Source organism: Rhinolophus ferrumequinum, chromosome 5, assembly GCF_004115265.2.
Source record: "Rhinolophus ferrumequinum isolate MPI-CBG mRhiFer1 chromosome 5, mRhiFer1_v1.p, whole genome shotgun sequence".
NCBI lineage: Eukaryota > Metazoa > Chordata > Mammalia > Chiroptera > Rhinolophidae > Rhinolophus > Rhinolophus ferrumequinum.
Genome location: NC_046288.1, coordinates 66967147 through 66980938, shown reverse-complemented (window position 1 = coordinate 66980938; position 13792 = coordinate 66967147). Strand labels below are relative to the sequence as shown.

At 33.8% G+C, this 13792-nt stretch overlaps 1 protein-coding gene across 8 annotated transcripts in view; it reads left to right on the top strand.

Annotated features, from left to right (window-relative positions):
* PCDH7 (protocadherin 7) overlaps positions 1 to 13792 on the top strand; it is a 401378-nt gene that overhangs the window by 184265 nt on the left and 203321 nt on the right. For 3 of the 8 annotated variants that reach the window (XM_033105869.1, XM_033105873.1, XM_033105874.1), the window contains exon 2: positions 1137 to 1353. The exons of 1 other annotated variant lie outside the window; for it this stretch is intronic. In XM_033105869.1, the coding sequence (XP_032961760.1) occupies positions 1137 to 1353 (217 nt within the window). The remainder of the gene's footprint in view (positions 1 to 1136; positions 1354 to 13792) is intronic. 4 more of the 8 variants (XM_033105872.1, XM_033105871.1, XM_033105870.1 and 1 more) reach the window with 2 other exon arrangements.

The window sequence follows — 13792 nt, the reverse complement described above, 5'->3', positions numbered from 1 at the left end:
TTTTTCTTAAATTCAACGTTATCATTAAAATATCATTGTTCAGTAGTATTTACTGAGCATCTTCTGGATGCAGGACAATGTGGTTTTAAAAGACTGTCAGTGGTCTCGTTGCCAAGGTGAGACTGAAGACATAAAACGAATCATATTTTGCAGTCAACTGGAAGTTATAAATGGGGGAAAAAGAAAATATACAAATGAGATAAAGCATGGCAAATACAAATTGATTTCTATATGTATTTAGATATAAGGTAAATATCCCAATCATACCACTGTAAAGGAAAATGAGAATTATTAATTAAATAAAGATGTGTCTATAGAATTTATTGTCAGCAAATATGGGCCCATGACGTGTATGCTGTTTATACAAGAAATATTTTGTAATCGTTTTAAAACATTGCCGTCCCAATTCAGCAAAACATTATAAAGAAGAGAATGTGCTTTAAATGATTTCTCAATAAAATTCAGTTCTTAAAGCACATACAATTAAACTTTTTAAGTTTATTTTCTATTCTCTGGTTAAGGAAACTTTTATCTATTATTTCAACCCTACCCTTAAAATTTCAAGGTCAATAGGTAATATTTTTTAATATGAATTAAGTAATATATCCCTATTTCCTAGCACTCTCAAAATTCCTAATTTTTAGCTGTACATTTAATAGTTCAAGTCAACTGCTTGGATACTCATTTTAAAACCATTATATGATATGGAAAAGGTATTTAAAAACGAAGTCTTCTAATAATGGATTAGTTCAATATTTATTGCTTTCCCAAATCACTGATCCTTATTTTTATAGACAGTCTATTTGTGAAAAGCATATTTGAAGTGAAGACTGCAGAATAAAAAAACGATTGAGTATGTGGAACTAACATAGATTTAGATGGGTGTTTTAGTGCAATTGCTGTTTTCTTATCTCTGTTCAAGAAAGGGACTTTTTCGTTTTTCGATAATAAAATCTAAGTTCTAGACACTGCCTCAGATAATATAGAATTAACCAAACAGATGTCCACATATTATATGTAAGCATTTTGTATTGTAGTAGTTGTCAATAGACCTTAATGTGTGTAATTTGTGTATTTTTAATAAGATCATTTACAATCTTATATCTTAGTGACATTCAGAATCTTTTCTTTTACAGCCATTTCGTAGAGTGACGTTTTCTGTTGTGAGTCAGCCTCAGGACCCACATCAGGGGTCACTGCAGAGTTGCTATGACAGCGGGCTGGAGGAGTCAGAAACACCAAGCAGTAAGAGTTCATCAGGGCCAAGACTGGGTGCCCTTCCACTCCCAGAGGACAACTATGAAAGGACCACGCCGGATGGCAGTGTTGGTGAGGCAGAGCATATGGAAAATGGTAGGGGCAAACACAACATCCACACACATAATCACGCTAGTGAGCCCTAATATAGTAAACTCGTGAAGGTCAGTCTAAAACCAAAGTAAAATAGCTGACACTAAAACTATTTTATTTGAAATAATAAATATTTGCTAAAGTACAGAAAGGCCAAATAAAGGAACATAACTGTATAGATAAAATTCATCAAACTTGCACCATCATTTTAAAACAGCCTGTCAGACCCAAACACATTTACAAATAAGAGTAGTACTCGTTATGAAACAAGCTAAATGAGTGCATAATACCTAAACAATAGCAGCTCAAGAAAGGTCTTGTGTTATTGTTTTCTTCTCTTCATTTTTGTCATGCAACTATTTCTTCAATTGCAACTGTCCAGTCTTAGTGAAAGGAAATGACAATAAGCACACTTTGCTCGACTCTTCTTAGTATTTAGAAAAGCATTTTTCAAACCTTTCCTTTCAAGTGATAGCTGAAATGGAGTCAGAGAAGGAGAGCATTATTATCTGGTTCTCGAAAAGATATTGTAAATGGTGTTAGAACTCCCCCCTCGCTTAAGTGTAAGGTTTTTCTCATTTTTGTGTAAGGGAACCGGAGGGAAGCAAATGATAGTAGTTCATATTCTTATCCTGTTGTGAGATGATTCTGATAATTACCACAATTGGCCTTCTATACATTTTCCTTTAAGTTATAAAAGTAGATTGCAAATAGTACTTACAAACTTTGCACATTGTTTACGTTCCCAAAGACAATTAGGTGATTTTTTTTTTTTATGGATTTCAAGTTATAAGTAAATGCTGTGGAATGAGTTTGTATCTAATAATGGAATGGTGAAATCCTTACTAAGTTTGTTATTTTTTCAAATATAAATAGAGATTAAATGTAGGAGAAGGAAGGCGAATTAACGCATATTTTATCTCCAGTGATAACTCAAAATACATGTATTTCACCATCCCATCCCCTAAGTGAAATAAGACATTCTAACTTTTTGTTATATATCAGTTTCTTTAGTGATGATATGCAAATAAAGCATATTAATGCAGGAAAAACTGCTTTTGTCCCCCTGAAAATTTGCCTATAAATATTAAAATGTAACTATGAATATTCAATATTAGAGAGTAATATAAGTGACCCCAAATGAAATTATTGCTAAACTAAACAATGTTACATAATCATTTTCCATATTGTTGTCTGGATGATCAGGGTTTGCTGATTTACAGTCCCTCTTGATTAATTATCCAGAGTTTAAATGGCATTTTGCCTCATGGCTATAAAGGCATGCTTATCTGTGTGTATGGTGGTGTGTGCTTATGTGGATGGGAGTTTGATATGGCTTTTAAAAATTAACTTTAGTATTTTTTAAATAAGGAAAAGATTTGATATGAATTGCAATGCTGATGAATATATATTTAGGGCAAATATGTTTGAAATGCTTGGCACAAAAGTAAAAATTACATTTAAAATACTGTAATATTTTATAAGCACACATGCATACATACACACACACCTAGGAAGGCAGGATTAACTTAAGGGCATTACTATATTTGTGATTACCTTTTGATTATATCATATACTTTTAATTGTGTTTTTAAAATACTTGTCACACTATAAATATCATAATGTATAATTAATTTTTGGACATCAGCTGTATTAACAGAAAAAAACTTGGTATTATTGGCATTATAATTACATTTTAATGTTTTTATTTCAGTTTAAGGGGATTCATTGCCTTTAAAATAAGAAAGAAATGATAAATAATAAGCATAATTATGTATGACAAGCACTTACTTATGGTTACTTTTTAGGGAACATATATGTCATGGAAAACTTAACAGATGAGCTTGTTAAGAGACGAGAAAGTTTACTAAGAAACATTTCCCAAAGAAGGCTTTTAGTTATTTATTATAAGCATGTTTTGAGTTTTGGCAGCAGTGAAGACCGTCATAATATAACTGATGTTTTTTTCTGATTTTATAGTGTGACTGACACTTGAAATTCAGAGTTTATATAACCATTTCTCATCTGCTAGCTGTGACTCATGTTAGCCCTGATCTATAGGTGATAACAGAAGGAGATGTGATTCACTTTCGGTGATCCAAATGTAGCAGTTGACATTTGAATAAGAGTTTGGTTGGGTTCAAGTTTTCACATTAATATCTAGCTGTAAAGTCCAGTCGTATTGCTTGAATTCTGGTAATTTCATTTTCAATATTAATGGGTCATTCTGACATAAATAGAATTGGAATTGAAACCTGTCAAGTATTCATTTGTCACATTTAATTGGAATCCAGGTAATCGGCAGTGTTTTGCTTGGTTAGGTTTTAATCAGGATTTGTATTGAATTTTCCATGAAAATACCATTTTGGATGCTGTCCTAGTTCTTAATTATTGTTACCTCAAATATTTCCCTTGAATTTTAACCTGTGTGAAATAATGTAGTCATAACTCTTTTTTGGATTAACTTTCATTGTAAAATTTAGAAGATAATTTTCAGTGTAATAATATATAACACTCTAATGTCATAATACAGTGAATGATAAAAATAAATTGTCACAGATGCTGTATTAAAGACATAACTAAACACAGGAAAATTTAAGTTAATAGGCAGTGGAATGGCTTTATGTTTTATAAAAGCCTTTATCTCTCTTATATACTTTAGCATGATAAATAAAAGTTCATTAGGAGGATCTGTGGGTTATTTATTCTCATAACAAAATTTACCTTATATTCTAACCCACATTCTTGACAGATGACAGGTGAGGTTTTATTCTCTTATTAGCTTAGGAAAAAAGTACAAAGTAAGAATAACAATAAATATAATTTCTTGAAACCTGAGTCTAATAATTAGAATAAGACCCACCATTTTGATGACTCCAGATCTGGGGTGTGTACATTTCATAAGTTTCTGGAAAGAAATAATGGCAAATATACCAATAAAAATATTTTAAGAAAACTTATGAATTATATACATTTACTCATGAAAAGGATCACTAATGTACTTCTCTTTCCTTTAATTAATTGTTATCAATATTGTGACTATTTCATGTTGATCCTTTGATTAAGATTTGGGAAATGGTTGTTTATTACAACACATTTAGTGGAATCAAATATTTTAAAATACAGGGTTCGCGATGGGAAGTTGAATAATGATAAAGGATTTGATAACGAAAAATGTTGGAAAATTTTGAAATCTACTCTAATGAATTGATAATTCAAGTGAAAATCAAATATTAGGCTTAGAAACATCATCAAATTAAGGGCTGTGCTAGAGCTTGCGCTCCTCTTAACTATGCAGGGATCTTCATACTTTCTCTTGGAGTTTCTTTAGGTCTATCGTCAGTAATTATCTTGGCCCCTGACATCACGCCATGGTCTATTTACTTTTCCCAAAGTCTCTGCTGAATCCTATTTGCAATATAGGACAATCCTGGCTTGTCTTTGCTATGTATCTCTTGATCAGATATAATGTTTAACAGCTCAAATATGAAAAATGCCCCACTTGACCTCTAATCTCCATTTTGCTATTAGAATTGGGTAGGTCACTTACTCCTTCTGAGTCTGCTTTTGATCATCTGTAAGGCAATTAACTAAATTAACTCTAGAACCAGATTCAACAATCTGTGATTCTCTGTTTACATCCAATTTTTCTTATGTATTTTTTTACTCTCCAGAACAGAAAAAGACCTTTGGGTCTCTTTGTGAGATGGTGAGTGAATTTGATAATATGTGTTAATGTGGGCAGGGCAGAAGGAATTCTGGGGCCTTCCTTGCAATCCACATACCATACATTCGTTCTAATAGTAGATTATGCATGTATTACATAAATCAAAGAATTGGATTAAGTACAATGGTGTGATTTCTAGTCAGATTGGGGGAAAGGTTGGCTGCTCAGAGGCCACTGAGGAGTCAGTTTTGGAATCTCTCTCACATCAAATTATACAAGAGTCATCTATAGATGTGATCTGGCCATGGGTACAATGCCCTTCAGAAACATTAATTATGATTAAGTAATCTCACAATAGAATAAGCACATTTACCTTTTTGCTTGACAATGTAAACTTTGGTCAGATTAGCAGTGAACAAAAAGTAGAAAACTGTATTTTCTCTAGATAAACTTACAAATAGTATAACATAGAAATAAATTAAAATAGGAAAATAGAAATTGTTCCATAACACACATTTTAAAAAGTTTAATGAGGTCAGAAATTTGGCTACTCTAAATGCCTAAATAATTTTATGCCTTTTGATTCTGTCTCATATTTAAAAGATAGTTTTGATTTGTATGCATTAATATTTTTTAATTTCCTGCTTCCAAACTTTCTTACTTTTCCAGACTTCTATAAGCTAGAGTTAATTGTTGTTTTATTCATTCTCCTGACTCCACATGCTTTCAAAAGGGTTTAAATCACTTGTCCTTAAAGTTTGAAACATGGTACAGTCCACCGCGAACCCATTTTGTATCTGCCATGGAGTTTTCACATTGTTTTCAGAAATAAATGACTGTCTATTTGAAGTATTATTTGGAAGTGAACCGCCATTTTTATATGACTAAAGGTAATGAGAATGGAGACTAAACTCATATCTTTGTGTGAGATTAAAGGACTCTGTCTGCCACTCACTACTTCTCTCCCACCTAACCAGTTTTCAGCAGTCAGCTGTAAGGTACTATCTTCTCATCACTGTTTGGCTTGTGCTGTTTTCATTTAGATTTAATTATGCATCAAGGCTGCCTCTTCCATCTTTTCAAAGATGCTCATACACTTGTTAATGGCATAAGCCTAATACCTCAAACAAATGCCCTGCACATTTTTTTCTGTAGGAAGAGACTAACGTTCCTTGGAAAGGATTCATTTTCACAGTTCCGAGCTTCATGTTACTCTAGTTGCCAGTTTCTGATTGAGGCTGCGTTTTCCACTTTTCCAGCCATCTGTGAAATGGTTCTATACCCCCCCAAGTATTCCCAAGAAGTCCGCATGTCCCCACTTTGGGAAATCCCCATTCGCTGCTACTTCTTCATAATGATTAGAGAGAAAAAGTAATTAGAGATTGTCGCTGAGCAGGGTTTCAGTCAGTCCAAACGTGTGCTACAGCAGCTTTCCAGTAAAATGAGCAGAATGATCTAAAAGCACATACAGAAGATATTGTCCTGGAGAAGAGGCCAGATTGTGGATAGAGTGTAGTGGTTTAAGAAAACAGGCTTTGAAATCTAATGACATCAGTTTGAATCCCAGTTTCTCCTCTTATTAGAGGTGTAATTTTCTGATCTCTTTAACCCCACTTTCTTCAATAATAAATCACGGGATTGTGGAAGAAACAAAATAAGATAATAGCCCCTGATAATTTATAAATAAAAAATAAGAGCCATAATAATTTCATTATATTAATTGATGATAAAATTTACTACTATTATTTAAGTAATAATGATAAATAATCGTGATTATTATTAACTAGGTAGATCTGACCTAACAATGGCTTAACTGTAAAAGTGTCATAAAATGTTTGGTCTCACAAAGATACCATCCTAAAATTACTGGTAACAGTGATATTCTGACCTTGAATACTTTCCAGTGAATTTCTCATTTTTGTGAGGTACCAGAGAGTGACGCCCAGGAGCAGGACCTTTAAACCTATCTAGCATCTAAAACGAGGGGAAGGAAGGATTCTATCCTCTGGCCTCAAATCAATCCAACTCTCTGTGCTTTTTTTTCATTCAAAGCGGGAGAAGCCATTATTATCCTCCTACATTCTCTACTCTCTCTTTTTAAATTTTTTTTTTTTTTTTTTTTTTTTTTTTTTTTTTTTTTTTTACATTTTGTATTCAGTGTTCCAGTTGAATGAGTATTCTTCAGGTGTATATTTCCCTTTGAACTGCTGCAAAGTATTCACATCGACAGGGAAAAGAAGGTGAAAAAAGTGTCCAATTAGTATGCTTACTGAACTCATAGCCCTTTCTTTGGAAATCTCAGTATTAATAATTAACACTAATAAAACATCTGGTCATGTTACCCTTTTCATTCTAATTTAGTCCTTTAAAACTAGATCACTCTGCTGAACCCTTCTGACATTTGAGGACACAATGAGCTCTCATCAAATCTCAGAGTGATTTTGGAGGTCAGTGAGTAGGTTTGTTGCTTCCAGACTCTCAAAGCATTTGCATATCTGAATTTTAACACACTTGATAATGTATTTTATGTTTTGCGCCTTATTTGGTTAAGGTATTATCCCTATATTTCCTGCATTTTTTTTCCTACAGACTGTATGTACTTTTGTTCGTCCTCAGATTTTTTCCCTAGAGTTGCGTGTAAAAAAGTTGATGTCGTGAAAACACAACACTCTTAAGCATCTTTAGGTGCTAAAGAAACTGTGGCACTTGGCTCTTAAAGTGTAGTTAGCACTCATCCTCAGAGGTTAGTCCACTTATCGAGAAACTGTTTTATCTCACTATTCCTCTTTTAGGGTAAAACATTCTCGATTGTTACCTGTTCTATTGCAAGTATTATTTATTTATTTATGTATTCATTGCTAAGAAAATCATTCTCTTCTTTAGTAAAGCAAAGTAGAATACTATCCTTCCTGTATCTTGCGTAAAAGAGTAATTATATAGTGACAAAGATGACATTATTTAATTTGATTCAACAAGCGTGCACTGAAAATGAAATATGACCAAGGCTCTCCGAGGAAGCTGAAGTGAATGAGAAAGAATTTCTGCCTTCATGGTGGACGTCCTTACGTTGGAAAGAGACAGCCTTGATTCCGGTGAATTTGCTGTGAAAAGAGGAAGCTCATTAGAGAAGTTCAGAATGGTATGAAGTATAGAGAAGGGAGAAGAAAATGACGTAGATGAAACAATTATAAATGTACTCATTGAAATTTTATATTTCGTATAAATAACTTATTGGGCTGGAAGAAGGCCTTGAATTTTTATCTCTATTGTATCCTCTCTTTTTTACCAACCATCTTCTACATAGTTTCAAAATAATTATTAAATTAGCCTGGAGGCTTCACTGTAAGCTAAAGTCTAATTATTTGTTTTCTTTTTTCTAATCGGTTTTATTTTCTATCCCTGCCTTCCTTCCTTTTTTATGCTCAACCAAATTAGTTCCAAAAAACAAATTTATCATCGATGAAATTGGCAGCAGATACTAATTTCATCTGTTCCAGGTCTAAACTACAGAACAGATTAATTTTATGTCTCTGTTCTCTCTTTGCTTATAAATATGAACAATTACTTAAAATATCTGTGCTTTAAGACCTTTCAAACTTGATAAGAGCCTGTGAATAATCTTTTGAAGTTATTCTTACTTCTTTCCAGAAGACCAATTGTATTACTCCAATTAAATAGATTATTAGATTACAGTAGATTTAATTAGATTGGGTTATCTTTTGGGGAAAAAATGTATTCCTTGTGTTGTGGTTATAAATTGTTTCTGTAATTGCTATCTCAAGATTCAAGTTAAGTTTATGGGTATTTGTCTTTATGTCACATCCCCTTTCAATCTGAAATATAGACAATAAATTGCCTTGTTTTTAAATCTTGTTTCTGCTAAGTTTTACTTAATTTATGCAGGTAGATTTTTTTTCGACATCACTCATTATCTTGTATACCTTCTCATTAGTATTCAGAAAGTATAATAAGAAGTTTATTTCAAAATGAGGAAATACTTGAAACACATGAAAATGTAAATACCACCTTAAAAACAGATTTTCACCTGCTAAAATACAATAATCCCCAAATAAACTAATTTTTTAACCTAATTATGTATGTTCAGATGAAATCTGTGACGAGTGCTATAAACAGTTTTGGTAATAAAAAGATAGAACAGTGTCCTGCTGTTTAAAAACCATCTTCTCATTCATTTCTATTGTAAAATACATCTTCCATGACTTTATATCTGCTCTGAAATGCTCACCATATACATTGATGAGGTAATTGGGGTCCCACATGTGTCTAAGAGCGGTACGCTTCTCTGACGTTGCTTACTTGTGAGCCACAGTGAGCTTTACTGAATTATGCACATTGTTTCTACTCAGTGTGAGGCTGCATTTCACCGACCCACCATTTGTAGCAAAAGGTCATGGCAGCCATATATGACATTTTATACAATGAACAGAGCGTTTGAACTAGTATGAGAATTCATTAAGTTCAATAACCATTTTTTGAGCATTTACTCTATGCAAATATCCATGAAGGATCCAAAGGTGATTGAAAAATGATCTCTGTCTTGAGCCTTTAAATATTGTGATGGAGAATGAGACGTACTGAATTAAATGTTCAAAAGTAAACACAGGAGAGGCCCAACAGAGGTTAAAAGCTGCTAGAGTCAGAGAAGGATATGAGTTGGGGACATGACAAATTGTAGCCAAGCCTTGAAAGATGGGTAAGTAGAGATTTGATAAGCAGAAATATGAATAAGATTATGGAGAATAGTGAGTGATACCAAGAATACCAACCAGAGAGGGTGTGGGAAAAGCAGTGCTATTTGCCAACCTGGGAAAAATGGAAGAGTAGTAACACGTTTCCAGTAGAATGTATCTGATTAAGACAAGTAGGATTTAAGTTACCTTTGCAATATTCAGGTAGTATCTAGCAGGCTATTGAAAATGTACATTTGAAATGTGGGAGTATAAATAAGTAGCAGAAATATAGCTTTTGAAGTCATTAGCACCCTGGTAATTATGATACCTTGGGAATAGATAAGGTCATCACTTCAGCATCTGACACCAGAGAAGAGATGATAACCCAACACAGAATAAGAAACAAAACAAAACAAAATATAAAAGAATAATGGAGAAATAAGTTGTGGTGCAGGTTACTGAGAAGAATATTGTCATTAATAAAAAAATGATGAGAGAGAAAGAGAAAGAGAGCGACAGAGAGAGAAGAAAAACCCAACAAAATATGGCAGACTGAGGAGAAATTTGGAATTAGGAGAGTTGTGTCAGACGTCCAGTGATGCAGAGATGGAGGTAAAGAAGTGGACGCATGATCATACACACTTTGGCTAATGAAGAGAATTATGAATCCCTGTTGGGAACGACACTATCTTACATCCCCTCTTTCCCATTGCCCTCTAAGCTGTGTTAGTGAGGGCTGGACTTTTGCCTTGTTCACCATATCATGATACGTCTGTATTCATCCCTACACATAAGTGTCAAAAAAAAAAAATACTGCTAAATTTAGTTACGTGGACTAGGAGCCCACTGCTGCTGATTGACAATCATTAGAAGTGAGATGCTTGAGAAAGCTGAACACCAGGAAATGTGTGAGGATCTGCTTGAGAATTTCTTTCTCAGGTCAAGAAGTCCATTATACTGTCATCATCAGAGGCATGAGCATGGTTGCATGCCTTGACAGCTATCTTAATGAATTTCTAATCATCTTATGATCTCGTTGTTCAGGGATTTTTTGTTTTTACAGAATTTTCTAAAAGTACCAGAGAGTCTGAAATTTCTGTATGACAGTTTTGCTGTCTTTCCTTGAGCTATATAATAATTACTCTTTTAAATGAGTTTTGGCCTCTTCTATGATTTTTGTGTTTTATTTTATACTAGACCATCATTTGTCCATTTCACTGGCTTGGAATTAAAATACTGTCTGTCTAATTGCATTTTTGGTGTGATACAGTAATTGATAACATTATCCTAGTCATCACCAAAAAAACTTAGTCTGTGGTTAATGGATGCACTGCATCAGTAGTATCAGTTGCTAGTAATACTATGTAAATAGATATGCTTCAAAACAGAAAATAATGAAAATAGAATTTGCATGAAAAATAAATTCAAATAGTGTAGTACAAGGACTGTCAAATTCTAGTCTATTTTACATGTAAACAACATCACAGAAATGCAATATCAAAGCTGCTTACCACAGCTAGTACACCATGCAAGGTAAGAAATGCCTCCAAACATATTGTGTGCAAAGACTTACTAATAGCGATTTGCCAGACAGATGTCTCTTTTAATGTTTTTATCTAAGGAAGGACAACCATAGATACCACCTAAATTTATTCTCCTTTCTCTGTGTCCATTGTTGCTTAGTGGAATTATGAGTAGGGACTATATTGATAAAAACTGTTTTCCAGCCGAAGATAATCTAACCATTTGCTACCTAATAATTTCCAAATAAAAATGCACCTCCTGTTTAATCACGTATACGTTTATTTGTTTCATCAAAAATCTCTAGAAATGTCTATTTTCTGGCCTGACATATGTACTCCCCATGTCCAGGAATAGTGAATAGAATGCATGGGGATGTAGTGCATGCCAGGAGAAAGCTACGTGTCTATGACCAAGTGGCCTCTGGTTGGTACTTGAATTTTTTTTTCTGCATCCAAAATTCACAATTTCATCAGTGTGCAGAATTTTCCAGAGCTAAAGCCAATTCTCAACAATATTATAAGAGCTTGATGTCAAACTGGAATATTAGTTGTGTGCATTTGAAACAGGAGAATATTCCATTCAAGAAAGAGGAAAGTCCTTGCTCCCTCTCCAAGGCAATAGTACTCTATCTCTAAGGAGACCCGAGGATCATTAGTCTACCGCTTCAATGGTTGCCTGGGGAGGATTGCCAGAAGGACGATGGTTGCCAGAAGGACGTCTTCATCCAGACCCAGTGAGGCTGGTAGAGGTCTGCTGAAACACGTCTCCCACTGATTGAGATCAACTCCTGAAAAATACTGCTTTGCCTCCCTAGATGCAGGGTCTCTTTCGGTCCTTGATACTTACTACAATCCTATGTCTTTAACTTGTGTTTGTTGTTGTTGGATTGCTTTCTTCTTTCCTTTAAGGCTATCTCTTAAGGATTTTGTACCGTCTCTCTTAAAATTGAGATGATTTTCTCAGTTTCAGCTTTAGGCATACATATATATATGTTTTAGGCACACATATACATATATGGTTTCCCTCCTTGCTTCTGGTTCATTCTATAAGGTGTCTTTACATTTATCTAAACATTCAACTAATTATTCATATTTTTTTTTAACCAGGTAGAGTTACCTGCTCTTACTCTTCAGTACATGATACCTGACACTCAAAACTTTGTGTCAAAAACATCTCGCAGACTGATGTGTGATTTTAAAAATCCTTATTTATATAGCCCTCATATCATCAATAACCCTTACCTAAAATAAACGCAATCTTCAATTATACAAATACTTGAGGGAATTGAGGTTATGGCCCGATCCTTTTCTTTCCCTTCACTTTGATCAAGGGCACGTTAATCATACGTCATCTTTGAAAAGCCGATTGGAAGCATCGTGTTCACAGAGAACTATATTTTATCAGACTTTTTCCCCTTCAGCTTACTGCCCTTTACTCAGTGTGATCAATTGTATTCAGCCTTCACTAGTTCTTTGAGAATTCAATTTTGAGAGGCACTTCTAGTTTCCTGGACAACATTGGTTCATCTCTTTCTCCCAGAATAATGAAGATCTAAAATCTAATTCTTGCCTATTTCAGCCCCAGACTGTTTTTATCCTCTTTTGTGAAATCAAAAACCCACACACGCTTTTTCCTTTACAGCCCATGTCTGAGTATTATCTAGGTCCCCGGAATCGCGTAGCTATTAAATTAGTTCTATCAATTGTCCATGGGGTTAGAGGTCTCCATGTGTTTTTTTCTTAAGTAACCACATTTTATTTCAGAGAACAAAGTATAAGACTTCTGACTTGATTACTTAGCCTTTGTGTTTTTTGTTTTTGTTTTTGTTTTTTCTTTTTTTTGAAAATAGCAGGGGAAATACATTGCTCTTCTTTACCCTAATGAAAATGTGTGAGTTCCTCTGACAGGCATTCATTTCTGAAGGAGGATTAAGGACTGTCCTACAGAATGATTCTGAGGTTTCATATTTTTCCTCTATTTTATCCATTCTAATAACCTTACTCTTTTGCCTCTCCCAACTTCATCCCATGCACATTTTCTCCCTACAATACCTTATCTATGACATTTTGAAGATCAAGCAATTCATTTTCTCTACCAAAAGTCATTATATTTGAGTCAGTTCAGACAATGAAGTTTCCGTATTCCTTTTGGGATACTTTATAGAAGACTGTGTTCTATATTTTTTTTTTTGAACGTCCTTAAATCTAACTTTTCAGCTGTGTTGTAGTATATAACATAATATCTATATTTATAAAGAATTGATGTCACAAGTTCGGGTTCTAGGTCAAGATGGGTTCCCATCACATTTTCAAGAAGGGAACCAGAAACAATTCACATAATATCTCAGTTGCTTATAAAATGGGAATAATGATTATAGTAACTACTACCCTGTCTTCCATTAAGGGTTATTGTGCAGTTATACACGAACATATATATTTTAGGTACTTAGCGTTTAATAAAATTATATCAAATTACCATTGTGCTATGTTAACCTACAGATTCTTTAAAAATCCTCTGGTTCTACAGTCCTTTTTATTTTTCACATTACATCAGACTCACC